Source organism: Phalacrocorax aristotelis, chromosome 15 (genome assembly GCF_949628215.1).
Source record: "Phalacrocorax aristotelis chromosome 15, bGulAri2.1, whole genome shotgun sequence".
Taxonomy (NCBI): Eukaryota; Metazoa; Chordata; class Aves; order Suliformes; family Phalacrocoracidae; genus Phalacrocorax; species Phalacrocorax aristotelis.
The window spans coordinates 8,261,476-8,289,356 of record NC_134290.1 but is presented as its reverse complement, the minus strand read 5'-3'; the positions used below and the strand labels follow the sequence as shown (position 1 = coordinate 8,289,356).

Here is a 27,881-nt window from a genome sequence, read left to right as displayed (position 1 = left end):
ATTTTATAAAAACAAGATAGGTAGAAGAAAAGTTTACATTAAAAAGTAAATAAATAGAAGGAACCCTCCATGCCCTGAAGTCCAGGCACGTGCCAAGCCATCTCCTCCCGACACGGCTTTGTGACCTACGGTCACATAGTGCAGCATTAAAGGCTTTGCTAGATATTACCTATAGGCAAGAAGCAAAACCGACCGCTTTTTATTGTCCAAACTGAATTAAATTTGAAAAGCAATGAAAGATCTTAAGATAACTTTAGAAATACTTAGCTGTAGTTATCTGTGGGGTTATTTATAATGCAAACATGAATCCTGTGACTTTTCTTTATGTCCAAACACACAAAACACACACACGAAACGAGTCAGACCTGCAAAGCGCTGAGCCCGTGCGTATCCAGCTGAGGCCACAGAGCAGCCTCACAGCCCTGCACATGAGGACTGACCCTTCGTAAAAGTCCCATAGAACAGCCAAAAGCATCTTTACTGAAAAAACTATTTATTTGTTTAACATAAAATATCTAGTGTGGACTTAAACTATCCAATGTTGCATCAAACAAAGGAACAAAAGGAGTATTTTACAACAAGCTTGATATACACAAAGTTTTTAAACATTAAAATGTACCCAGCTTAGAAACTGTACATTCAAACACAGGAAAACATTCAATGTTCTTTCGGCAAGCATTTAGGAATAATAAATCATCCCATGAAAGCACACTTGGAGAATTATTTTTCCCACAACAGCTTTGCACATTAATATATTGGACGGTTGGCAAATCTCTGAATCCCACTATTCTGTTTGCTCTCGATTTGAATTCAAAATTATCTCACTTTATTGTTTTAAATGAACTAGCTATATTAATTCCTTCATCAGTGAAAAATACTCAACAGTGTGTAAAACAATCTTTGGAAGTGTATTATATACATTAATGGTGTTGCCATATTAACAAAATATGACTTGTGAGTATTTATAGGCTATTGTGTATCAACCCAAATGTTCTTCAGTTTTTCAGTGAACAATCTAAAATGTCCTTCCATTATTAATAATATGCAAGGACCTGCAAAACCTGAACTTCAGTTCTGTTTCTTCAGTGCCCAGTAGGCTCCTACCGATTTCAGTGAGGCGGGATCAGCTGCGGTGAGCTCCTACCTGTCTTTCTCTATTCGGCTGATCCAAAGCCCATGAATGTCCGTGGGAGATTCTCCGAGACTTCAGTGAGCTTTGGATCACGCGTTAGGCATCACTGTCTCTAAATCAAAGTCCCAGAGTATGAAGATGTCTCAGCAGGACCAATCTTGGTAGTTATATCAGTAAATACATTTTCAATGCAGAATTCATAAAAAGAGAAAAGCAAAAATGCCTTCAGTTTGTTTTTAGTACTGTAAATGCCACAGGTTAAAACAGAACTACTCACCAGCATCAAAAGGTTTTGCATTACCTATAAATCTTTACCTGGGAAATATTTTATTTGAAATATACATATGTGCAGTTTATGAGATATATACTTTGCCTAAAACTCTCTGAATGCACACTTTGAAGGCCATCACAGTGCAGTCCTTTAGAACTGTTGAATATTGACTCAAAGAAAATGATGTGTGAACATTAGCACTGGAAAAGCAGAATTTTAACTAAAGGCGCTCAATAACAGACACACAAACTTAGCAGCTAGGCTGTAAGGTGGCATGCCTTCAGGCCACGGATGTCACGCACTTTATATTCTTTCTCACCTCTAATGCAGGCTAATGCCCTGCTGAATTCTCCCAGAGGCCATCCAATTCTGGGGTGTCCACCGACTGTAAACACAGCTAACGGCAAGCCCACACGGCGAAAGGCACGTAAGCGTCCGGATGTGCCCTTGTCAGGGGTGGACTGGCATGCTCTCAAGTGCCTTAACCAGCAGGAGAAAGACGACTATGGTCAGAACTGTCATTAAAGGGTGAACAGTCCATACTATGCAAAGGCAAAGCAGGTTTTCTAGCTCACTGGTCACAAGTGTGGTCTAATATCTGCCCTAAACCCATCCAGGAACTGCCTCCTCGCTGCCAATGCCCTGTCCATCTCTCACACGTCGGAGGGACAGTCCAAGGGAAACAAGTCTGTCTCTGAGGCAGCACTGAGGCAGCACTGAGCTACCCGGGTTGCTCAGAGCAATAGGGAGAATTATCCAACTACAGCCTGACAGAAGGAGGTGAAAACAAATTACTTGCACTGGTTGTCGGCACTGTGAGAGCCCTGTCTGTGTACCAGGGATCGATTGGAACTTGAGCTCGCTGGAGATGGAGTACACAGGGTACAGAGACAGCAGAGACAGAGAGAACCAAACCAGCACACAGCAACAGCTGCTGGAACAGACAGTGTGTTTCTATGTCATCAGCCACATCTAAAGTGGGACCCCCTGTGAGCTGAATTCATTTTCATATTACTGTGAAAAGGAAAGTTTGCCTGTTTAGACCAACCACGTCTGGAGTCTTTCGTTGCAGTCACCATCATAGAGTGGCAAACGAATGCACAGACATTTTGGTGCCTTGTCAGACTTTAACTTTTCTCAGCAGAAGGTACCCACACACAGAATATCAATAACCTCTTTGGCCTTTTTTTATTAGTCTGAGTTTCCTCGTTTTCTTTAAGGAATTATCCACTTCTAATTTTCCTTCAGCACCTTAAACAAACAGTCTAACATGTCTTGGAGCATTATACTGCAGTACAGTGCTGTAAAACCCTAAGTGAAGTGAACCCCAAATGTGTTCATTTGTATTCCACCCAAACATGGACTCAGTAACCTATTCTTGCCCCACAGAAAAGGGGCCTGGTTCCCAGAATACTTAAAATATTCTACTGTGCAAACATTTGTTGCACACTTACAGGAGACAACTGGCCACATGTACTATAAAAATCTATTGCTTCCCACAGCCTAGTGATTACCATTTAGTCCATCTCACTTACATCTGGCTGCGTGTTCCGCAGTCTGGAATCCTGAAAACAGACGCGGGTGAGACTTGTCTCAGCTTCCTTATGCATTTCCTCGCTGCACATGCACAGACTCTGAAATCTGAATTCCTGTATAGTGACAGGTTTCTGACAAACAAGACGAACTTATCCTCACCTGAACTCTGTTACATTCTCTGACAAGAGCAGAACCATCAACCTCGAGGAGCAACATCTGAAGGAGTGAAGTTCCTCACCTAAGGATGACTGCGGTTCGGCTCTTCCCATGATTTTTGTTCGTTTACGACATAATGCCAGCTACATTCCTTCGTCACCAGATTGACGTTACAGTCCACGTACAACCAGCAGCTATCAAAAAGTTCTGCCCAGCTGTCAGGAGGCCAGCTTTTGTTGGGAGACACCTGAAAGCAGCTCCAACCAAACGGCTACATGCAGCTGTTCAGACAGAGGCATTTTTATCAAAGGTTTTGGCTACACCACTGTGAGAACATACTTAGGCAAATTGAGCAGCAACATACCTGGAACCATGCAGAAAACCACAGCGTGCATCTCCACACACAAAGAGACACCAGTACAGCTGAAGCAGTCTTCACCAAGCAACAGAAAGAGTGCTCAATGATTCTGGCAATGTTAGAAAAGTCAAATTCTGCTCCAAACCACGAGGATTTATGTTTCTTATTTAAGGTTCCATCTCTGCGGCTAATACCCCTCCTCACTGACTCAAACTACCTGCCTTGGATGGGAGAAACAGTCAGAAAATTGTTTCCAAGCAATCAGTGCCTGTTAATTCTCAACAAACAGAACCCATAAGCGAGGGAACTAGAAAGCATTGGTTGATTTGCCGTTATCACATTTTGTTGTTGTTGTTGATGGCTAAAAAGTGCAAGGCAGGCATCTAATTCATAAAACCTATTCTGTAGTGCATGGAATCCACCGTGTGCTATGCCATGTACACAATAAATATTAATCTTTTGTTTTTAGGCATCGAGAGTACATTATTTTAATTACAGCTTATACTGAGTTGCATTCAGTTAGCTATTTGCTTGACACGGGACATTTTAAGCTGAACAGCTGACCATGCAAGCACAGCAGACTTAAGAAAAACCCTTCCTGCTAAACTTCAGATGATGTCTGGATCAAATGCCTCTCAATACAGAAGTAAAGTTTTTATGAGTGTGAGCAAAGAGCAGCAGAGACACAATTTGCTTAGGTTCAACCCAAAAGTTCCTGCAGTTTGACACGTGACATTGGCAGTGACAGTATGGTCAGCTTTCTATGCTCCAGGGTTGGATTTTTCATGAAAGTGATCTTGCTCGTATCATTCACGTCCCATCATTCCTGTGATCCAGAGTTTGACCTGGTGACCCCCGGGGAATGAGATCCTCTCCCAACCATCTCCTGTCCCCATTCTCTGTGGCTGGACTCCTGTAAGCCACGACCTTTTGTTTCAATGGGCAAGAAGCAGGAAGCCACAGCAGCCAGCAGGCAACAGCCACTGTAAACCACCAGTGTTAAATAGACTGAAGATTCCAACATCACCTGCAGAAAAAAGGCAGAAAATACAAAATATACCCCTGAGCCTTATCACAGAAAGAAATACAAATACTAATGTAGTAGTAGAAATTTTAATTACAGTATTGGAAAAAATGTTTAATGTGCTGCTGCGTACTTGTGACTACACATAGCTATTAAACACTGACAAAACAGTCTGGTTTACAAGTGCCATGAGGTGCTGCTGCCCTTATGTATTAGACAGGACTTAAGCAAATCACAAGTTTCCTACCTAGCCATCTGCAGAGCCACTGCTTCTGACACAGTCAGCCTGGCTCCCCTAACCTCCCTGCCTAGCTCTTTCCTTTTTTCCAAACCCTGAAGGTTTGTAGCCCCCAGGACTTCCACCTGCAATCTCAAGAGAACGGTAGCATTGCACCGCGCACAGAAACTCCCTGCCTCTCACAAATCCCATCTCCAGGTGATGGCTTCCAAGGTGTCCTTACATCCATCCAGCAGCCTGCTTCTTGGTTATTTATCCCCAACACATGGAGGTTTGGAGCAAGAGGTAAATCCAGAGACGAGCCTGAACTCTCCTCAAGGAACACAACAACCCTCCTTCAACACAGATTGCCCTTGGTTTGGCCATTAGAGCAGAAAAGCAGGTTCTTGTGCCCTCAGTCTCAGAAGAAAGGATTTTACCTGTGCAATGAACGGGGTTATGAGGGCTCCCACTCTGGCCATTCCACTGCATGTTCCCAGGCCCAAAGCACGTGTGGCTGTTGGATAAACCTGTGAACAAAGCATTGGCCCATTAATGCTAGTGGGAAGTTCTCCCCCCTCCAGTCTCCTAAATCAATGGAAATTAATAAGTGGTACTACAGCAAGTTCTGTTAGACAATGACAATGAGATAATCAGCTCGTATCTGGGGTAAGGTCCGTTGTGAAGAGGTCATAAAAATGACTTTCCCACCATGTTCTCACTCCCCTTAAATATTCTCGTTACAAAAACAACCTCCTTACCTCAGGAGTGTAAACATAAGCAGCCTGAAATCCTCCTGAAATAAAAGCTCTTGCAATGAAGAGCAGCACAGTAAGAACATTTCTGTGAGAATAAAAAGGAGAGCAGTGTTTGGGATTGTTCTGTACAAGCTGTTTGTTTAACTTGGAGGCAAGTGCAATAAAAATGCTAAATTCGTTAGAACAATTCCTTTTGTTTTTTAATGAACCCTTTGTATTTTTTCTGGACCTTCACTATAACAATGATGCCAAACAATCTGCATTCCCACAATCACATCAGTTTTCTAAGTGTATCCATTCCAACTGACAGCTGCGGCCTATTGAAATGAGCAGCAAATGCCTCAGCTTACCTAAATAAGGAAAATATATTCCACGTTATGAATGGTGCTAACAAAAAAATGGCACACGTGAGAAGGAAACGAGAGTGCAGCTTTCCTATTTAAAAGACACGAACCTATGTACTGCCTCGATATTTGCAACTTTGTAAGATTTCTTATTACAAGGCTTCCGTACTATGAGGTTGTTTTGTACAGAGCCTGAAAAGGTTTACATTCAGAGAGCTCTCCTCTGGCTGTTAGGTCATTTCCTTGTTCGTCAGCCCCAAGGTACAGACATTGTCGCATGCGTGTGGCATGGAGGTCACACGGAGTCAGAGGCAGACTCTCAGACCTCAGCTGGAAATTTGGTACTGTTAAGATTCAAGGGCAGAGCTGCCAATTGACTTGTTCTTTGGAAAATCTGCATGAAGGACAGATACTGAACAATACAAAAATGTGAACCCAAGTTCTTCTGAAAATCGGGCCCCATGTACCTGCAATCCCAGCATCAAGCTCCACCAGCCATACTGCACACAACTTTGAGGTTGTGCCAGTCTGCGTCTATTGCTTCTCATGTAACTGTGCCATAGCACTTAGACCACCAAAAGCCCAGGACATGTGAAGCAGTTGGAGCAGCTGATGGGAGGCAGAGACTGTACCTTCGTTGTGACTGCCCTGGTACAGTCAGCCTGGGGAAACACAGGTACTGAATGGCAGAGAGCAGCACCTGAACCAGCTACTGAGGCTCATGACATCAGATCTGATTTAAAAATTGTCCAATGGTTACCTCCTACTCAGACATAAGCTCTTATTTTCCTCTTTGGATTGTTCTGTCGCAAGATTATAGTGAAGGATTTCTCCTCTCCTGCTTCTTTTAGTTTCCTTCCAAACTCTGGTGAGAAAACCTAACACCATCCTTAATTCTCTCTCCAGTTGAGCATGACCATCTCATGGCTTTTCAAACCACCACTTCCAGCTCTCCTGCCATAATCAAGAGAGAACATGGATGAATCAGATATACCAGTTGTTCACCATGTTTTACTTACCTTCCAACACAGAGAAACAGCAGAAGACTGCAAAGCGAGAAGACAAAAAAGGACAGGGCCATGGTTTTCTTGCGGCCTATCCGATCAATAATCCATAGTGTCACTAACACACCTGTAGAAGGAGACAAGTTGACTGTTGGGAATTGAGCAAAGGTGGAGGCTGCAGCAGCTGGCTTTTAACATAGGCTGGGTTATTTAGGCTTCAAATTTTGTTGTCTCTTTCTTTGAAATACTTTGCTGGCAGAGGCATCAGGCAGGGGTGTAGAATGGATTGCCCCAGCCATCAGTACCACATGAAAACAGCAGCTCTGTGTCCCAGCTGGTGAGTCTTGCTCCATGTCCACAGCCCCACCGGCACACACATCCACCCGCCCACACACTCAGGGGCTACACGCTGATGTAGGAGTGAGCAATCAACTCTGACATCTGTTAACCACTGGTTATTGTGGTGGTTATCAACATGAATGCTAGAAATGCCTGCCTTATGTCTCACTGGAATATCTTTTGTTCAACTGGAATATCTTTTGTTCAACTTCTGACCATTGTTCCCTGCTAACCTTCCTACTGCTAGATTTGAGGACTCTTTAGAACTTAGTATTTTCTTTACATTGTGTTATTTATATGCTGCCATCAAATTATTTCTCACCTGCTTTTGCTAAGCGAAATAGATCAAGCTCTGCAAGTCTCAATAATGTTAATATTCTCTCTTAGGCAAGTTTTCCAGATCCTTTTAAGAAGCAGACGTACAGCAAGTGTGGGGATTATTTGAGCATCAGAGTTGCCAGTGTCACATTCAGAGGTATCCCTGCTAGCATTTCTTACTCTTACCTCAGGATCAAAACACTCCTTTCAGCTATAGCATCAGTCCAAGAGTACATATTCTCTTTTGTGTCCACTGTCCACTGATATCCTGCCCAGAATGACTAATACGCAGGACAGTCCTCCCACTAGGTAGGGACTATGCACAGTCATATACTTAACAGTCACATGTTTAACAGTCATGAACTTACAACTTTTCACCTATTAAATAGCTTCTCTTTGAGCATTTGTCCCTGAAACTATAATCTAGAACAGTGAAAATAACTTAACCGCTGCCTCACAGTATTATTTCAAGCAGGTTAATACTGAGAAATCATCTTCTACATCTGAAGAAGCAACAGCTATTACATACTATCTTGCTTGTCCTGTGTCAAACTGTTCTTTGAAATTCACTGGAATTGTCTGAAAATCATGACTGAGGTTGGACACAGAACTTTAGGAAGCAAGTTCTCCATTGATTCACTATACCCATGATTCTTTTAAAATAGTTCTGAAAAGTCATTTATGGATAAAGGTTCAAGTGATTCTGCCCATTTGATTCAATTGTTACTCTTCCTCTGAATGCCTAATATGTTCCTTGGATAGAATCCATAGTCAGAGGGACCATTACAGCTTCACAAAGCAATTACTAGTGATTTTCTCTGTAGTGATCACGTGGGCAGTGAAGCGAGCTACAGCTACGGTGTGCACTGCATATATCAAGCAGCCCAAGCAAGGAGCTCCAGTGCTATGGGAAATACATTGGCATTAGGCCAGACAGAAAAGCCTATCTCATTGCTTGTACCAGAGCCCACTCCAGTCACGCTGAGCCACTGCCAGTGAAGAACTGGTGCTTCTTGTTGCCACTTACCGGGGAATTCTGACAGGGTTGTCCAGAGTAGATCAGTGTAGTCTTCCTCTGTCAGATACTCACAGGTCAGGCTGCACTTTGCTTTAACTTCTTTCCTTCTACTGGATACTGTGGGAGGAAAAAGAAAAAAAAAACCCCAAACATTTAATATATTTTAAGTAATCTCTTCTCTGCTTACCTTCCTTTATTCCTGCTATGTCTTTATCACTCTTAGTGTTTCAACTGATAGAAGTGGTGTACTGAAAAGAACCTGCTGCACAGCAGGTATGTTCTACCTGCAAGATATTGCTGAAACTGAACAGTTTATAATCTTATTTATGGCAGGATGCCTTACCTCTGCAATCATCACTATCAGAATGAAAACTTACACTTCCTTATCAGCTGCACAGGCTTAATTTTCAGTCCAGGGCTCATGACAGTGAACAGAATTAACATCAATAATTCAGTTTCTCCCTACGTAAATTGGGATACTAACAATCTATACTTTGAGAAGACTGAATAATACCATGTCTGTGTAAAATCAAGTATTTTTAAAGGATGCATGCTCTTTTGTGGAGGCTAACCAGAGCTAGACCTCTCAAATAGCTAATACACTGCGGAACTAGCTTGGGATCTGTGTCTTCTCCCAATACCACCGATCCTCTTTCCAGAATTTTCCAACTATCAGACAGTTTTCAGTAATTACAAGCGTTCTGAATACAGTCATGCCTCCCCTGGGGAATCAAACTTTTCAAGCCTCTTCTTAATGCAGTCAAAGCTTTTTTATTTTTAACACAAAAATCTGCAACAAAAAGGGTGATGGTTTCCCGTTGTTATCTTTTTTCTCAGCAGGTCTTCACAGCTTGAGAACCTGGGAGCTCCACAGCAGCAGCAGCTATCTCTATATCTCAGAACTAATTAGGTCTGTCAAATCTGGAAACTTACATTTATTCGATCACTTTTTTCTCAAGAAGGACAGATACTTTTTCTAACTGGTCTCCTTTGAAGGTTGTCTTGCTGTTTTACATTTTGGGCTCAGAGACACTGCAGGACCTCTCTGCATTGTACAGGAGTCGAGGAACAGTCTATCAAAAATGTTTAAAATAAGTAACCCTTTAAGTGGATGCCTTAAAATTTAGGCTGGCAGCCACAGTCCTTTCCAAATTAACAGCAGAAGGTGATCTAATAAAAGAATTCTACCACTTAAGAGGGTCTATTTAAAAAGAAAAGACAGACTAGTACTCACTGCTGCAGACGTCTCCTGCTTGGAAGAACTCTGTAGTTAATAAAACTAACCCATAATATGAAAAAGCATTGGAAAACCTGCGAGGAAGAAAATGAGAGAGGAAGTCTTAGCTGATCAAACCTATAGTAAACAATATGAATCAAAATTGAACCCGCTGTGTGAGGACTTCCACTAAATGCTACCTCAAAGCTATTTCCTATCAGTATTTAGAAAATGAATGGGCAATTAGAATGCTAGTGATGGGGTGGTTTAATAAATTACAAATCTATACAGGTTGGGGTTTTTTTTTGAGGAGGAAGTTGTTGTATTTTAGTGACACTGTAAAATACCTCCATTAAAAACCAAATAGAATTGTGCTGGCACTGAGCCATTTATATTTCCTCTTACCATATAAACCAGAGTAACAATGTGGTCCATCTAAAATGGGGCGTAAAAAGGTCCCTCATTTTTCCTCGGTCTTCCTGTTGAAAACAAGTGGAAGTCAGATGATCCGGGCACTCACTGGTCCTGGACTGGAGGATGCAGAGTGGCAAGGGATAATACAATACACAGTACTATGTACTACATCTCAGATGAGTGTGTGGTTTCAGCTGAGGGCTCTTCAGGTTGTAGGAGCCACATGAGCTGGGATCCAAGTAAAGAATTCCTCTGCCAAGGGGAATACTCTAGGAGCATAACGATATCAAAAGCAGTTCATGCACAGGGCACGCTACTCCTCCACATGGAAGGTGAGGATCTGTCAGAACAAGGTGGGGCAGGAAAGAGGCAGAGCAGAACTTTGCCAATCTACAGGTGGCATATGATTCACATGACCCACAGCCAGCTCCTGCAAATTAGAGCGGCTCCTCAGGGCTCCTGATGTAGGGTAAGGTACTGAGGAACTACAAGCAGCACTCCTGCAAGCAGACCCCTTTTAAACTGCATGGTTCTTAGAGAGAGACAGTGGAGGGCTCAGCCCATAAACTTGTGGTTAAGGAAAAGTACTTTCCCACCCCACCCTGAAAACAAAACCACCCACAACTTGGAGAGTGTTCCTGCACAGCCCATCAAAATTACTGAACCAAGCATTTGTGAAATGCACAAGAGCTCAAATCCTCACTGATCCAGACCTTAGAAAATCAAACCTCCAGTACCAACACAGTCCTGCCTAGCTTTACAATTTTGCTCTTGTTAAATCTACAGGTCTCCCTCTGCTGTCCTTCCTTGCTGGCTAACTTTGTAACTTTCTTTTCTTATAAAAGTCTGCTCTCTATTCTGTAAATGCAGAGCTGCTTTATATGTTGACAGGGGTGCTGAAGAGTTGGCCGCATAAAGCTGAAATGAAAAAAAATCCAATGCAATTCATACAGTAATATGCAGCTCAGAAGTAACAGCCTGAATTACTCCATGCGTTAGGACTGAGTAGGAGCTTGCAGCTTTCTCACCCCAGAAAATCAGGATTAGATTAAAAATTAGGTACAGCGAAAGAGCCAAACTCCATCTTGTCTCATGAGTTCAGATCTCAGAATTCTGATCTGTGTCCTTCGGTAGCCTCAAGGTTTCATTTTCTTTAATAATAGGGTCTTAGACTGAGGTTAAGCAACATTAATGCCCACTTTAAAGGTCCTTTTCACTTTCAGGATTTTCATGTAAATAAAAATGAGAAACTAACTCTTCCTCACTGTGAAAGTGGCATATATGATCATCTCTCATTTTTTTATTACTGTTTGAGAGATTAAAATTAGTCTTAACATTGATTATTTGCTTATAAAAATACATATGAATGTAGCACAGTTTCATTGTATCCCACATTATTAATGTGCCGGTTACCTGTACATACCTGTCTGGAAATAATTAATTTTCCCAAAGGCATTGGAGCTCCATTTTCCGTTGCTATCCGCTTTAAAGTGGCAATTGCTTTTTCTTGATTTCCAGATAATACATCATACCTGGCACTTTCTGGCAGCCACTAAGAGAGCAAAGCAGATCACACGCACAACGATGTCAAAAACACAGCAATAAACAAACTGGGGATTTTCTTTGTGGGCTTACAGTGGGAAATCTCAGTGACTCCAGCAGACTACTCATGTAAGAAAGGATTACAGAACTAATCTTTAACAATTCAGAGAACCACCTTTCTGCCAAATGTCAAATTCCTCATTAGGTTTTAAGAAACTGAAAACCCCCACTTTCACTGTAAAGCCAGAACTCCAGTCTAAAAATCTTTTCCTTCTGTTACTGTGGTGTTATTAATGAGAAGTGTTAGGCATTTTTGCAGGTTCTTTACATTATACCTTCTCAGTAGGAAAGGCAAAACATCCAGGACAGATAACAAGATGCTTTAGGCATTCCAAAATTTGCATTTTTAAGCTCCTTTCAAAAACAAGCATGTTAGCACCTGTATAACTGGAGGTATTTCTGACAAACAATATCAGTGACTAAAGGAGTAACAAGAGCTGCTAAACAACCTGACAAGGACATACATCTCTGAGGAGACTGAGTGATCGGCAAATATATTACCTAATAGCGCACTGAAGCTCAAGTTTAACTCATATATGTCTTATTTTAGAATCTGACCTGCACTATGCAGATTTTGCCCCTGGTTTGGGTGGATTTTTTAAGGGGACAGTAATTATAAAAGTTATGATTTTGACAAAATAATTTTAAAATCTAAATACCAATCAGGGAAATAGCAACAGCTTTTAATGAAATGTTGATTCCACTGAGCTTAGTTGAAACAAAGTCATTAAGTTGGAGAGGTTCCCAGGCTTGATTTGATTTCACAAAATTCCAGCCCACTATTGTCCTCCAGCAATTACAGTCACATAAACGCAGCTCTCACTGGAATGTTTTTACTAGCACCCTGTTGAAACAACCACATTTTTGTCATGATTTCAGATGTTTCAAAGAAGACACCAACAGAGAGCTCAAAACTGTCACAATTTCCTTCATTCAGGTTACAGAATCAGGTAGAGAAATGGTAGATTAATGGAACATATATTTGTCTTTGAAAGAATACCTACAAAACATAGGACAGCGAAGAGCAAAAGTGGGAGGGCAGAAAGAATGAGAAGCCACCGCCAGCCAAGAGTGGGCATCACCAACACTGCTAGAAGGACTTCAAACACAGTCCCAATGGCCCAAAAGACCTGCCAAAGGGGAAAGAAACAGTCACAAATGAGATCAAGAGTGCTCTTAAGGCCTCCTTCTTCATGTCATTCCAAGATGTGCTCTCTAGGGACAGCTGGAGAGAGAAATGCCCGTGACATTTCAAATATGCACCATTGTATGGAGATAGAGTCCAGACATTTTAAAGGGATTTGTTTAAATGTTGCAGAAGTTAAAATGTTAATTCCTGAAAACCTAGCATTGACTTTCTCTAGACACTTATGTTTAACCGTAGGTAGCTTCTCATAAGGAACAGACTCATCACATGGTGCTTCTTAAGCAAAATGACAATTAATGTATCTGCCTATGAGTATTATCCCCACCTACCACCATGAGATTTATGCTATTTGTTTTCCTTACCAAAACCAGGCTACCAAAGCCACAGAGTTTGGCATGTAGATGAAAGAAGGAATCGATGCCTTCTTAGCAAATAATGGAGCTGGCATCCTCTTGCATATCCTACCCATGCAGGATTTTCTCCTTTAGATTATGAATCCACTTAGCTCATTATTTAACGCTCAGGATATATTTCTAACCCAGGGTTGCTCAGAGGCAGCCAAACTGTGGTAGAACAAAAGTGACACAGAAAGGAGTAATTCAGCTACTGAACTCTATTTATGAAAGATTAATCAACTGAATGTGGGACCAGCCAGTAGATATCTTAGAAGACTGGTTTTGCATTGAGAAGCTGTTTCACTTTGGTGAGGTTTTCCACAAGGATGCTCCTTCCAAACTGACTGATGCAGACAAGTAATAGTACTGTTCTCTGACCCTTCTACCATCCATTAAAGGGCTGTGGATTTTGCCTTGAAGTATTTATAGGGCAAAATTCTGCTCTCTGTGACTTTGATACATTTGGATTGAATATGGCGAGCTAAACTTAGCCCTGCGTTTACTGAACAGTCAGTTCTCCACTACCCATTACTGAGTTGTAGATTAATTCCACCATGAAACTAGGTGACACCCAAATGGCTCCCCTCGTGTGAACTGCAGTAACTTACACAGCACCGGATGCAAGTTAATTTACAAAAAGGCAGATTCAACAAAAAGAGTGGAGCACTACATGAATGCTTTATGCTGCTTTTGGACCTGAGCTAGTGCTAGCGTATGGGGGTAAACTCAGCTCCATACTAACTTCGACAATCAAGATTTGACTGCAGCTATGTGGGAGATTTCCAGTCAGTAGGATTGAATGGATGCAACCAACAGCAGAATTTGTCCCTCTAGGGACTAGTACGCATAGCTACACTGCTCACCTCTATTAATAAAATGCATTTTGCTCTGGCTTTCATTGGAAGGAATTCAGCATATAAGGTTACCCTGTAAAGAGTGAACATTGAGAAAAAAGTCATGTTAGCACATTGAGAAAAATGCCACATCAGCACAACGAGAGACGTTCAAACATTTCGTTGCCTTTTATTGAAATTGCCAAACCCACAGTAGTAATGCAAAACCCTTCCTAGTCCTCAGAGTCAGCAAGACTGTGGACACTGGTTCAGAGTCCCCTTTCTACATCAGAACAAAACCCCTTTAGTTCATCATTGCAATGGAGCGCAGAATTTGCTCTGTTTGTGTGATTTTGTAACCTTATAACTGTTAGCTAAATGTAGCGGTTCTTGATGCATATGTTTTTACAACCCTGCTCTGGTCTGGGACAGGTATTATGCCTGTTATTTTCAGTGTGGTCCATCAGCATTCATCACAAACTCTTGCTGGGTAAAGTATTTTTCAAGGCTTTACAACTGGCTCAGAGAATTTCACATTAGTCTACTTTGCCAGGTTTCAATTCTCCAAGAGGCGAATACTTTCAAGGTCTGATCCTGTTACTGGTATAAAATAATTTGCATTCTTTTATTGTGGGAATTCAAAAAGAAATCATCTAACTCTGCAGAGTCTTTGTTTCATGACTGTGCCAAAGAGTAATGGTACAGCTTCTCTGTGAGTATTTCCTGAGGATGAACACAAGGGCCAACAGCCAGTCAAGGCTCTCTTGCCTTCTTCAAACTGTCTGGTAAGACTTGTTGTTCTTTGCTCCTACTCCACATTCCATTGATTCATCCTGTTTCTGCCTCTAAACTCCTTAGGCTTTCTTTGATGTTTGTGACAAAACTCCTACTAACTTGACAAACGGTGGATTGATCTCTGAGTAGCTTCCCAGAACTCAGTTCATTGAAGTACAAAGTTGCACACATTATATTAAATCAGTGATTAAGAGGAGAAGGAAGTAAAATCACGAAATGAAATGTAGAGCAGTCCCCTATACATTGCAGGAGAAAACAGGAGCTGATTAACGCCATACAGAACTGCTTCCTTAAGAGAATACTCCATATCTTTGCAAGTCTGGATGTTGGCACTGTGAATGAATAGTCATACTCAGTGTTAGTATCTTGCAGAAAATTCCCAGAGGAGGCCACAGCTTCTCAGGTGCAGCTCCTACATACATACAGATAGAGGGATATCTGCAATAGTCTGTTAATTTATTATTGCTGGATGCTTTCTTTTTAATAGCACCTTTCATAAAAATCTCTCTCTCCTACCCATTACAGAATATACAATTATAAAGATATCCATGTCATTCCACTGAAATTCAGCCACTCATATGCAAAGTTACATAGCCTACTAAAGAATATTAGAAAGGAGCTACTTTTCCTGCTTCAGGCATATTTACTCCTCCGTCAAAGGCATTACTAGTACAGTTAGAACAAGAAACAGACTCAGCAGCAATGGAATCCACTCTGAGTTCTGTAATCGGCTCTTCCTTCCCTCTCATTAAGTCACGTAGCCTTTGTGCATTATCCGCCCCTCTGTAAAACGGCACTAGCTGTGCTGTAGCTGTTCCACTGGGGCTCTGTGAAGCATCATTAATATGTGTGTGCAGTACAAGGCATTATTAACTCTGATGCTTTGTCTTTGTTGTTCTCCTGCCTCATTCCAGTTGTGCTCAGTTGGAACTGCATGGCAGAAACTGCCTCACTGTTGGTCAATACACAGCGGGCTAAAGACTTTCCTATCTTACATACACATTATGCTTTTGTGCAGCTCTTGGAGGTGGGCAGGAGAGCAGTAAAAGAAAATTAATAATAGTGTGATGTTCTATCTCAGCTCTGAATCTTTTAGCTGGGACTGGCAATAGAAAAGATAGGATATTGACTTGTGAAGAAGTCTATGAGCCATCAATCAAATTTAGACTCTGACTACTCCGAAATAGCACCTCCATGGGGCAAAGTATCAATTATTAATAAGGATGAAAGACTGCACAGAGAGAGAATGGCTGTACTCTCCCTTTTACATTTATAATTAAAAACCTAGAGCAGAGTTATTTATTCCAGGTGGAAAATTTAGAGATCCCCCTCTTCAGTGAATGGAATGACACAGTAATAGAGAAATATCCCGATGTTACTTTCTTGTGTCTGAGCCATCAAGATACCTTCAGTGCTCCAGGTTTGGGCTGTGTGGTTTTGGAACTCCAGCTCAGGTGCAGACATGAAAGTTCAGGCTCTGACTGAACAATAATCTGCAGTTTTACAATCAGGAGTCAGGGCTCAGCTCTGCCTCTAAACCCTAGTGTTTAGCTCATGACCTATCTTGCAACAAGACCATGGCATCCCTTACTAATCTGCCAATACAACCTAGCAATGCAGTATTTAGGCACAGCTACAAAATACTGTCTGTTGTGTTTTACCCACTTCTAGGTGGGCTCTTTGGGCGTCTCCTTTTCACCATGGTTTACCTGAGGGAATGAGAGAAGTGTAAAAGGACTTAAGGCATATAACATATTATATTTATGAACCCACCTTGTTCACATAGAAGTCATTGTAAATGTGATTCACCTCAGTGATGAATTAGGTATCTTCGAAGTCTCCTCAGAGTTTAATATATTAGTTCCAAAATACTTAGAAAAAAATGGGTTTGGGACAACTGAACAGAGGCCTGTTTTCAATTTAACATAAGCATTTAAAAAAAAAATAAATAGAAAGGAAGTTTGGACTTGTGTATATTTACTTACGACTGAGGCACTCCTCCAATCCCAAAGCCCACCAAGCCCCTCAGCACCAAGATCCAGCTATAGACCGGTGCAAAACCACTGAGGATCCCATAATAGAGCGTCCACAACACGCTGATCTTTAGGCCCTGTATTTAACAAACAAGCATGGGGAAAAGAAAGTCTCTGCTGTAACACAGATTAACAAAATGTAAAGAAAGTCTCTGCTGTAACACAGATTAACAAAATGTAAAGCAGAGCTTCAACTGTTTTTATTTCATGGGAGGTCAATTCTGGCTTAATTCTGCCTCATGCATGTGGACTATGACATCTGTGAACATCATGCACTGAAATATCTACACTGTAGAAATATTAGAATATATTCTAGGGAGCTGAAGACTTACTGTTTTTCTCCCATATTGGTCTGAAATGTTTCCCCAGAGGGTGGAGCTGGACATCATTCCCACAAACACCACCTGTGAAACACCAGAAAAATGTCTTCCCCTTAACAACAAGACAAGTGAAAATTTCCATATGACAGCAAAGAGAGCATGACTTCACAGTGAAACTAGAAAATTTCAGCTCTCACAATAGAGCAAATGTCCAGGTGTTCTGGGTATAGTTCCTTTGCAGTAGAGACTATTAAAGAATTATTCCTGTAGTGGGATTTTTCAAAAGTCATTCAGCATTAGCCTAACTTCACTTCCATTGACTTGAAAGAGGATTTGCTATTGCCCAGGAGTGGGGATGAGTGTCAGCAGACTGTTCAAGCCAAGGCATCTCAGCTTCTTCTAGTGGTGGGCCCAGTTTCAGTAGTTGCCTTGCTTTTGTTGAGGTCATAAACCAAATCTCTGCCAGGCTACTTGTCATCACCTCATCCTTATCTTACCTGTTAATTTGTGAACTACCGAATTAGATCAGTGCTCAATACTTTTGAGCTTTTGATAAATGGAAGAAAATTAATTATAAGAAATGACTGGAGAGCAGAAGTTGCCACTAAATTGAAATAGTTCTCTTGTTTCTGGGTTGGTTTTTTTTTGCTGAAGGTTTTTCATAACCCTCCAAAAAATCTTTCATCTGCTTCACAGCAAGGCCCCACTGAGAGTTTCATTAGCATTACTGAGGGGACAGGCAAGTGGAGACATGAGCAAGTGCCTGGGCTGGAGAGGGGAAGCAACCAGGCAAATCAGCTTTGCAATTAAAAGATCCATCCAGTGACAAACCTGTCCGACACTAGAAAGTGCACTCTGGTATTATACACATTGTGAGCCCAGCCCTGGAAGATGCTGAGTTCTCCAGTTCCAGTGAACATATTTATGAATAAAAGCTGATCGGTGTTGCTTGAAGTCTGCAAGATAGAGCTGTTCTAGGAGCCCAGTGCTGATGCAGCACTTCTCAGCCAGCTCACCTCCACTCTCCTATTGCCACTCTCAGCAGGTCGTATCAGATTTGAATGGAGTTAAAATTAGATCTTACAACTTTAGAAAAGTCTAAAAATACTGAGGTGTCAAAGGAAATATATTGTACCCCTTTCAAAGGTGACACTAAAAAGTATAGTTTATTCCGTAGATGGATAGAGAAATGAAATCCTGCTCAATGAAGTTAATGGCAAAACCCAAGCACATTTCCCCCATCAGCTCATTAAAACCACAGGAATTTTGTCTAAGAAGTGCATACTCAAGCAATAAGTGGTGTAAAAAGCAGTTCTGTTTGTCAAAGCTTTTGTCTCATGTTCCCTGACCCCTCTCCTTATGATTTTGCTCACAAAGAATAAAATTGTGCTGAGCTGAAAGAAGGAACAAGACCCTCCTTCAGATGGTCTGGCTGCATCCAGGTATGGGAAAGGACACGATATTAACTGATTTGAATCTACTGAGCATTTTGACCAATCTACACAACACCACAAATGGCACCAAAAGCTAAAGGAAAAAGAAATGTAGGAACAAAAGTGCGTGCCACACAACAGTGGCATAGCTGAGAGAAGGGTCCCAAAACTAGTTTTCTTATCCCTAAAGGCACTGGATGTTTCCAACATCATAGCACCATACTTAGAGGTGGCATTACAAGAGCTCTGCTTGCAAAGATCACTGGGTGATCCACCTCAAAAATTGATTGCTTGCTCTCTCTCACAGCTCCCAGTCTGTCTACGTACAAGCAAGCCTAAATGTGGTGAGAGAGAAAGATTTTCAAGACAGACAGTAAAAATTTACCAATTCTTTTTTTCCAACTAATCAAATGGTTTGAATTTTAGGATGAGTCTGAGTCAATTCATATATTTTCCTGGAAATGACATGAAACTTTGAACCTGAAACTTGCAAAATTTCCTCAGTTGTCACTGACTTTCACTTCTTCAAGCTCTGGCTTTTAAAAAAGACTCATATATTCTTCTGAGCCAAAGGCAATCTGCAAAGGCCATGAACAGATTTAACTTTGGGATATAAAGCATAACGTCTGAATAACAATGAGTGGAAAAACCTTACAGAATACAGGAGCTGTCAGTTATTTTTCCTACCGATGTGAGCAATGCAACCTGCCAGCTTGGTAATCGCCACTCACAATGAAGCTGAGGAGCTAGGATACTTAAAATCATCATTTCCATAGCGTCTGCCATCTAGAAAGGTAAAAAAGAAACAAAAATAAATAACTGCCTGAAAATTAGATTGACATAGCAGTCAATAATACACCTTCTTGAAATTAACCTTGTTTCTGCTGGTGCATTCCCACCCTGTAGGTGAAACCAACCAGTTATGTTTTGCAAGGTACAGTGGATGTGCACAGTGTAGAGAAAAGAGCAACAGGTGCGCTTTTAAACTGATTTCTGATTGTCATAATGTTTAGTAACACTGGCAGAGAGGATTCAAAGGGACAAGTCAAAGATTATGGGTGGGTGGTTTTGAAGAGGCTTGTCTGGTCAGTCATCCAGGTTCCTTCACTTCCATATTGCATATTACAGGGATGAGCTTTCAGCTCCTTTAAGAGACAGATTCAGTCAGAACTGTTTATTGCCTTATAACTTATTCCCTTTCTCTCTTATACACAACTTCTGTATATGTATCCAATATATTGACAGATCATCTGCAGACCAAATTCCACTACTGATTTAGGATCTACACCATGGCAGATTGTAACCTTATATGTAGACAACAGCTGGTAAATACAGGCTCCAGGCATCATTACCCTAAAATATACCTCAGTAGATGTAACATATAGTGCTTCAGAAACAGCAGAAAAGTACAAACAAAGCCTGTCTTTCTGTTCTTGATAGCAAGGTTAAAACTAGAAGTACTGGGTTTCTGTTCACCTGAAACTGAGATTACAATAATACTGAACAATACAGAAAGTAGAGATTGTAACTAATGGGATGAATACGGTAAAATCACTGCCTGAAAACCGAGATCTGCTTCTGTAGGAATTGCCTGGCACCCTTTCCATTTGAAACAAGTATTGGAAGTAGGGAATCAAAATGGTTTTTCAAACCCTGATTTATAAGAACTTCAGAGACAGAGAAATCGATCACTCGTTCATTACCCCCACATAACAAGTTTCAGTCCAGCTATCAACTTAGAATCTCAGGTAAAATTCCTTCTTTATTGTACAGTCATCTGTTTGGAGACTTTCTGTCAACAGAGTATGGCTACATTATTTGGAATCACTGAGATTCTCTAACTGATGATCATGCAATTGACCTTGATAATAATTACTTGCCCATGCTAATCCAGTAATAACAGACAGCTTCCACTGGAACTTTCCGAATCCAATGGCTTCCACCGCATCTTCCACCATGAAAGTATCTAGAAACAAAACAATTCTAGTGCAGAAGTGTATTTCTTTCCTAGTAAAAGCCATCCCTTGAGACAGCATTTTCTGTGAATGGAATTACTTATTAACTGGGTAACCTACTGAGATATACAATATATATGACAGATAGCTACTTAGCTTCTATACAGTTCCTACTCAGGAAAATCTCTGTGTTCTTCAGGAATTGTGCTAAAGCCAAAGTAATTCTAAATATTCCTAGAATATTTTATTCACATAGAAGCATGGCACAAATGACTCCAGCACATGTTCAGCCTATTACTCCTGGGAGTGACTCCACCAGCCACTGTATTGCAGCTTCCTCTGGTGAGAAGTATATGAGCTGTTCAACAGCACATAGCAAGAGTATGCAAGTGATGGAAAGTGCAGACAAATATTCTATTGCATGGAGAATTAAACTGTAATTATTTGAATCAAGATTTCATTCAAGACACATATAACTTAAAACATACTTTTGTTAAAAACACTGATGGTTATTGTTTCCCACACATTGTCATGACCTCATCATTTTGTTCTATCTGAAGAAGCTGAGATATCTCACATTCCTTTGCTCAAGTGCAAAATTAAATATACAACAAAAATACATGTTGATATTCAGGTTGTTTAAATCAATTTAAGTCTCAAAGTTTTAACGATCCCAGCAGTTTAAAAAGTACATTTGCAACAGAAAATCTTTATCTAGCTAAAAGCTGGACATCCTCACAAAGCAAAAGACAAAAACAGAACCAGAAGAAAATCAAACAAAATCTAACTGATAAAATGAAGCAGAGATATGGTTAAGGCCTCAGTTTGTGACTTCAACCCAGGTATCTGATGTGATGGCACATTGGGTTGTTGCATCACTTGCACTTTCTTGGGCAACGTGCCAACTGAAATTCTACATATATCTGCAGACTTGCACTGATGCACTGAGTCTTTTGAGAAACTCACTGAGCTCACTCCATGGTGTTCTGGCTTCCTATTCCATCAATATGTTAATAAGTAAGTCCCTGGGAAAATAGTCATCCTACAAAATTTTATATGCCTTGCGCTAAGACAAAAACAACACTTCTCATGTCTTCTGCATTGGTGTTGCCTTCAGGGCAGGCAGAACTTCTCTGCTAGGCAGAAGCCAGAGGCTGGGATGTGCGTTCCTTCTGTCCCTCCTGTCCTCTAGGCAAGGAGGAGGCAGGAGCACTGCAGAGGCTTCACGCTCAGGCTTGAAGGTGAGCCACGTGTAACTGCTCCAGTAAACTTGGCAATGTTTTAGGAGCACTGAGCACTTCTAAAGGAAACTAAGACAAACCTCCTGTATAAAATAGGTGGTGACAACTGGATAGACAACTCCTTAAAAGGGTCTTATTACAGGTAATATAAAACAAACACATAAAGCATCCCCCAGAGAACAAGGTAGCTAAATCATGATTTTCAGATGTAACATAATTTGCTTGTGTTATTGTTTCCTTCTTTTATCTGAGGGTCTTCAGCTTCTCTAAGCCCAGTGTATTCAGCCTGGCTGCAACATGACTGAAGTGAAGAGGCCATACCTTCCTCCTTACAAGAAAACAGGAAACCTACTCACCATCAGTTGGGTTGGCAAATTCTTTTGGCACTGCAGCTCCATCTTCTAGCTCAATAGGCTCTAGTTCTGTCCGAACACCCTCAATCTGAATTTCATGTTCTCCTGAAACAACATCCTCATCTGACCTTGAACTTTCCCCAGTGCGGCGAAACTTGACCACCCTAAGAATACAGAAACATGGATTAATACTTTGGTGGGTCTTTTCCACGTCAGAGCTGTGTTGGTTAGTCTTCAAGCCCTATTTGGTCAAACAGCGGCCAGGATTCTCCCCACCCTCCTGTCTCCATTTCACATTCAGGGAGAAGGCTGTGACTTTCCTTTGTATCTGCTTTTAGATATGGTGTCCTGTTGGTTGCTACTGGCTTTGGAAAAAGTGCAGAGGTACATTGCTATGTGATATAATCATCATTTTTGTACAAAGAGGGTGTTATCGTGCTAATGTACAAAGTTATAAAAACATACAGATTATATAAATATGGTTAAATCATACATATTTAATGGTAACCATGTTTTGTGTGCCTAGAGTTTTATTGCAAATCACATAGCTGTGTCATTGAATTTCAAGTGCTTTGTCCTTGTAGGAAGAACCCAAATTCAATTTTCCACATCACTTTCGTGGGAGAGTTTTTTGTCTTAGGAGAAGTGGAACTCCTGAAATTTGTCAGATTTTTAAACATTACTTGGTGAAGTAGGACTCAAAAGATAATTCAGTGAATTGACTAATTTTTTTTCCATTATGGTGATGGTTCTGTGGCTATAAATATGATAGCCTTCATTTCTTATCTTAAACTGAAGTTGTTAATATTATGTAATTAATGAAATACCTGTATCTTAAGAAACTATTTGATTTCCAGTACTTGGTTCATCCATGCACTTTTTGACTCTCTTACTTAGGTAATGAGGTGGGACAGAATAAGAAAGTGAATCAAAGGATACTTCTTTTTTCATTAAGTTCAAGTCAAGACTGAAGAGTGTACCTGCCTGCCTGGCATATGAGATGACGACTGTCACATGAGTGTCATGCTCACAGCTGTCTGTGTTTTTATATCATTTCTGACACTAGCTGAGAGATAATCACCTAATCTCTGCAGCAAGGCCACGGAGAGAATAAGACATGAAAAGAGAACTTTGTTAAATTGACACAACTTTCACATTTTGGTTAAAGTGATTTTGTGCAATGCTTAACGTACATAGAGGAGGTCCATCTTCAAAAGCAAGGATTTTGAAACAGACCTTAATGTAACAGATTCCTCAAGCTTCCTTCACTTTACCTGCAACATCACTGTAACTTTTTCATCTTGGCAACTGACAATTTCTTGGACTTCAGTTAAATAGTTTCTTGGAAATAGATTAGTCTTGCTACTACCTCTTCTGACTTCCAATACCTGAACATATTAATACTGCAATAAAGATTAGCAGAGAGCCTCCTGAACTTCAGTTTAATCTTCTGGTTTAACGGTCAGCAAAACTAAGCTATCAGGATCCTTGCCAACTGCAGCTGCAGCAAACTGACAGGCATGTATGACGCTTTTAAAGGTGATCTGAAAGACTTTTCATATTTGGCAAGACCTCAACTCTTATCTTCTCTTACAAGTGCTGATGACACAATCAATACTTAATATACGGGTAAAATGATGGGCAATCTACAAAAACTCCTGTAAGTAGATTTTGGTCCATTGTGGACAGGAGGATGAAGGAAAGAACATCTCAGTCACCCATGGGGTTTTTTACAAAGTGAGGTGTCCTGACCATGACCAGCCACTCAGTCCAGCTTATGATTTCACTGTGGTAGAAACATAAAGCAGAGGGACATAAAACATTTCTTTTTCCCACAGCCCTGGCACCTGTAGTATTTCCCTGACCACATCCCACCTGGGGAATTGCACATATTCAATTCACTATTGATATTCTGGCAGGAACCTGAAGGGAGAGAGCAGTACATTGACCATTTTGTGAGGTTATCACTCATCTGTAGGACAGCCTGCTTTGCAGACTGTCGAAATGTTTTGGCATGATTTTTTTCAGGGAAACAGGGAATTCCAAGATGTGTATGGGGCAAATATTCCTTGTTCTATCTTAGTAATGCTCTCATCTGCAGCAGGAAATGGAAAGGTTTTCTCTGGCCTTTATGTCTTGACTGACTCTCTTTGTTTTGGCTTGGATAGAGTTAATTACCTTTGTAGTAGCTAGTATGGGGCTATCTTTTGGATTTGTGTTGAAAACAATGTTGATAATGTGGAGATGTTTTAGCTGTTGCTAAGCAGTGCTTACACTAGTCAAGGACTTTTTCAGCTTCCCGTGCTCTGCCAGGTGCACCAGAAGCCGGGAGGGGGCCTGGCTGGGACAGCTGACCCAAACTGACACAAGGGATATTCTGAGGGAAGAAGAAGGAAGGGGGAGACATTTGGAGTGGTGATGTTTGTCTTCCCAAGTAATCCTTCGCATGATGGAGCCCTGCTTTCCTGGAGATGGCTGAACACCTGCCGGCCGACGGGAAGGGGTGAATGAATTCCTTGTTTTGCTTTGTTTGCACACGCAGCTTTTGCTTTACCTGTTAAACTGTCTTTATCTCAACCCACAAGTTTTCTCACTTTTACTCTTCCAATTCTCTCCCCCATCCCACCAGGAGAAACTGAGCAAGCGGCTGGGTGAGGGTTAGTTCCTGGCTGAGGCTAAACCACAAATGTCCTATTTCAGTAATGTTCTCATCTGCAGCAGGAAACTGAAAGCTTTTCTCTGGCCTTTATGTCTTGACTGACAAACAACAGAGTCACAAATGTTGTTTTCTAAGATAACATTTGAACATTTTAAACAGAAGAACACAGAACAAAACCCCAGGCCTCTTTGAAATTAATGAGAAAACTAAATTGACTGCAACAAAACTAGGGTTTATCTCACTTTTGGATTTGAGGTATGCAGAGTATCCTTCACTCAGTTTTAAGAAAAGACAAATGGATCAATGAAACTCATCTGAATTCAGGTTCATATTTAGTTCCATTGAGAAACCCAGTTTTAAATTCTCTTAATCTGATTGGGTTTTTAACCTCAGTACAACTGTCTTGGCTTGAATTTCCTTTTGCTGACCATACAGGACAAACACAAGCAATTATTACTCTTGTGTTAACATTGTCACTGAAGATATAATCCTCATATGACCCACAAAATACATACTCTCAGCAAACACACACTGAAATTCGTATGCCCATGAGATTACTTTTTTATTACAAAGGGCAATTAGCATCATGGTACCATTCACATCTTATTTGCAACAGCTTTACAAGCACCTGGGCTATCTACACAGGAAGGAAACTTTTATATTTGTATTTTTTTAAGGGAGGACTATTACTATAACTTTAGCAGCCTCAAAGCCTGGCGCAAAGTTCATTGAAGCATATGGACACATTTTCCCTGGATTTCAGGAGTTCTGAAGTTCCATTACTCCATGGGATTATGACTGCAAATCATAACCAAATACAACCTATGCTGGTAACTGTTCAGTGTCCTAGGAAACCACAGGCAAAATAAACATGCCAATAAAAGCCTTCCTGAATTTAAAGTACCTGATCACAACCCCCCTGTATTACTGTTTCTTATTTTGTAATATTTGTTCAGGTAGACTTTCAGAACCGACCATTTTGGAGATGATGGTTCCAGACGCTATAGGAAGGCAGTGACTGATCTGAAGATTGTAAATACTTCAATGGCAATCTGAACAGAGAGCTATCCGGCCACATTCCTCATCACAGCAAATAAAAATATGTTTATCACTTAGAAACCTATGAAACAAATTGACACAACTGAAGAAAAAAACACACAGTGATGTTTACTGTTCCATACTTGCAAAATTCTTCACAGCTGAGACAACTCAGAGAGCTGCATTTGTTTGCAAGATCTCACAGCACTGAATAAGTCTAATTACACCTACATTGAAAGGTACTTTAGAACATTTTTCTGGTTTGTTTTGTTTTTTTAAAAGATTGGGAAAAATGGCCTAATGAAATCATGTCTTATTCTTTTTACTGACAAGTTGAATGCATTCAAACTAAGTATTTAAAAATATCTGAAGTTCATGTCCATTTTCCCAACTTATTAGAAACGTTATGGGACAGTTTGCTCTGTCATTGACATGAGCTCATTAATATTTGAAATCCGCTTTAAGCATTTATTCCCTGCCTTGCAGAGTAAATGATTTATAAATTGGAATATGTTTCAGAGCACCTGATAATGGAGCATTAGGAGGCATGCACTTGTTTTTACAGGAAACCTTTTGCACTCATGAAAAGGAAAGTAAATACTAGTGTTAAAAGGCAGCAATGCTTTCATCACCTTTTTGCACTGATCCAGCAACCACATCCCAACAGCAAGGAGTTCCTCACAAATAACAGCATTTTCCCTGTGCAGCAATGTTGCTTATCCAAAACAGGCAGTTAGCAAATATCGATGATACTCACTGCAAGCACACCTTTGCAAAAAGGGTTCTGATCCGCAACCGCTTCGCGGCATGAAGGAGGAAGCTGAGGAAGATGCCTTCCCTAGCACAATGTTATTTACAGATGCAATCCACCTTGCAAATGCAATAGTGACGTTTCCTCCCAAAAAATCTTTTGGCACTTCCTCGGTTTTATTCCACTCCTCCTTATTTCTACCACCATCAAGTTCATGCAAAAAATAAAAATTGAGTGAATTTATGTAACAAATGGATCACTGCAGGCCCCCGGGATGCTGAAACCAGGCAGCTATACCAGGAAAACGGCCTGCTTCCCTGGGCCTAAGACACTTCCTAGAAATAATTCCCTTAGAAATCACCAGGATGCACAATATCCCTGCAGCCCGTGTAGAAGAAATCCTGTGCATCCCCGCTCCCCTATCGGTGCTACTCACGGCAGCTGTCTCAGCTGGAATAAATCATCCTCCATTGCCGGTCTGCGTCTGGAGGAGCTGCTCTCATCGCTCTCGCATGGCGGGGACGGCTGGAGCTGCGGGCGGGCGGGCGCGGGCGGCTGGACAGCTCCGGCGGCGCCGGCAGCCCGCACCGAGCGGCGCGGGCACGGCTCGGCTCGGCGGGGCTGCGCTCCGCTGGGCTCGGCTCGGCGGGCAGAGCCGGACAGCGGCTCCCTCCCCTTCCCGTCCCTGCTCTGGGGGTGCCACCTGCCAGCCCCGGGCTCGGCTCCCGTGTCACCGCCCGTCCTCGTCCCCTCGGGGATCAGCGCCTGGGGACCGGCCCATCGGCAGGGCGCAGCCTCGGGGAGTATCGCGGACGAGGAGAAGATGGAGCAGACGGGATGGAGACATCCACGGGGAAAGCCAAGCTGGTTGAGGTGCCTCCGCTCCCAGGAGGACAGCAAAGGGTCTTCTAGGGAGGAGGACACCAGCCCGCTGGGCGGCAGGACTGCTGAATTTCGGTGAGGGGCTTCGTAGAAAATTATATTTTTACAGTGAAAACGTTTCAGGAACGCAAGGACAGTTCCTGTACGTGACCCCGTGTAGCGAATTGGTAGGGTTTCCGAGCGTGCACTCCTCAGATGCAGAATGAGATTAGTTTGTGAAAATCTCAGTTACTTACCCAAAAAGATATGCTGTTACCCCTGTCGGCCTTCTCCTTCCCCTGGAAGAGACAGTTTATTTGTGCATAGGCCTGCATTTACAGAAGAATCCTTTGCAGAGAA

The 27,881-nt window shown here is 41.4% G+C and overlaps 1 protein-coding gene across 2 annotated transcripts; it reads right to left on the bottom strand.

The window, feature by feature from the left end:
* Positions 1-485: 485 nt before the first annotated feature.
* On the bottom strand, positions 486-27,881 carry SVOP (SV2 related protein). Of its 2 annotated transcripts, none has more exons than XM_075109872.1 (16): positions 27,779-27,881; positions 22,216-22,376; positions 20,544-20,629; positions 19,351-19,449; positions 17,243-17,314; positions 16,863-16,987; positions 14,113-14,176; positions 12,712-12,837; positions 11,529-11,657; positions 10,097-10,170; positions 9,710-9,786; positions 8,485-8,592; positions 6,816-6,927; positions 5,456-5,537; positions 5,135-5,224; positions 486-4,480 (listed from the first exon to the last, which is right to left on the bottom strand). In XM_075109872.1, exons 3-16 carry the CDS (start codon positions 20,619-20,621, stop codon positions 4,274-4,276), a joined length of 1,443 nt encoding a protein of 480 aa, XP_074965973.1. In that variant the 5' UTR covers positions 20,622-20,629; positions 22,216-22,376; positions 27,779-27,881; the 3' UTR covers positions 486-4,273. The 2 variants fall into 2 exon arrangements, with proteins under 2 accessions (XP_074965973.1, XP_074965972.1); XM_075109871.1 differs by lacking the exon at positions 27,779-27,881 and adding an exon at positions 27,097-27,766.

Excerpts from the sequence above, each read along its gene's own strand:
- SVOP (XM_075109871.1), bottom strand. The coding sequence starts at position 27,131 with ATGGAGGATGATTTATTCCAGCTGAGACAGCTGCC. Across the intron at positions 22,377-27,096 it reads TTCCAGCTGAGACAGCTGCC|GGTGGTCAAGTTTCGCCGCA; the intron begins GTGAGTAGCACC and ends CTGTATTCTTAG. Across the intron at positions 10,171-11,528 it reads AATTAATTATTTCCAGACAG|GAAGACCGAGGAAAAATGAG; the intron begins GTATGTACAGGT and ends TGTTTTCAACAG.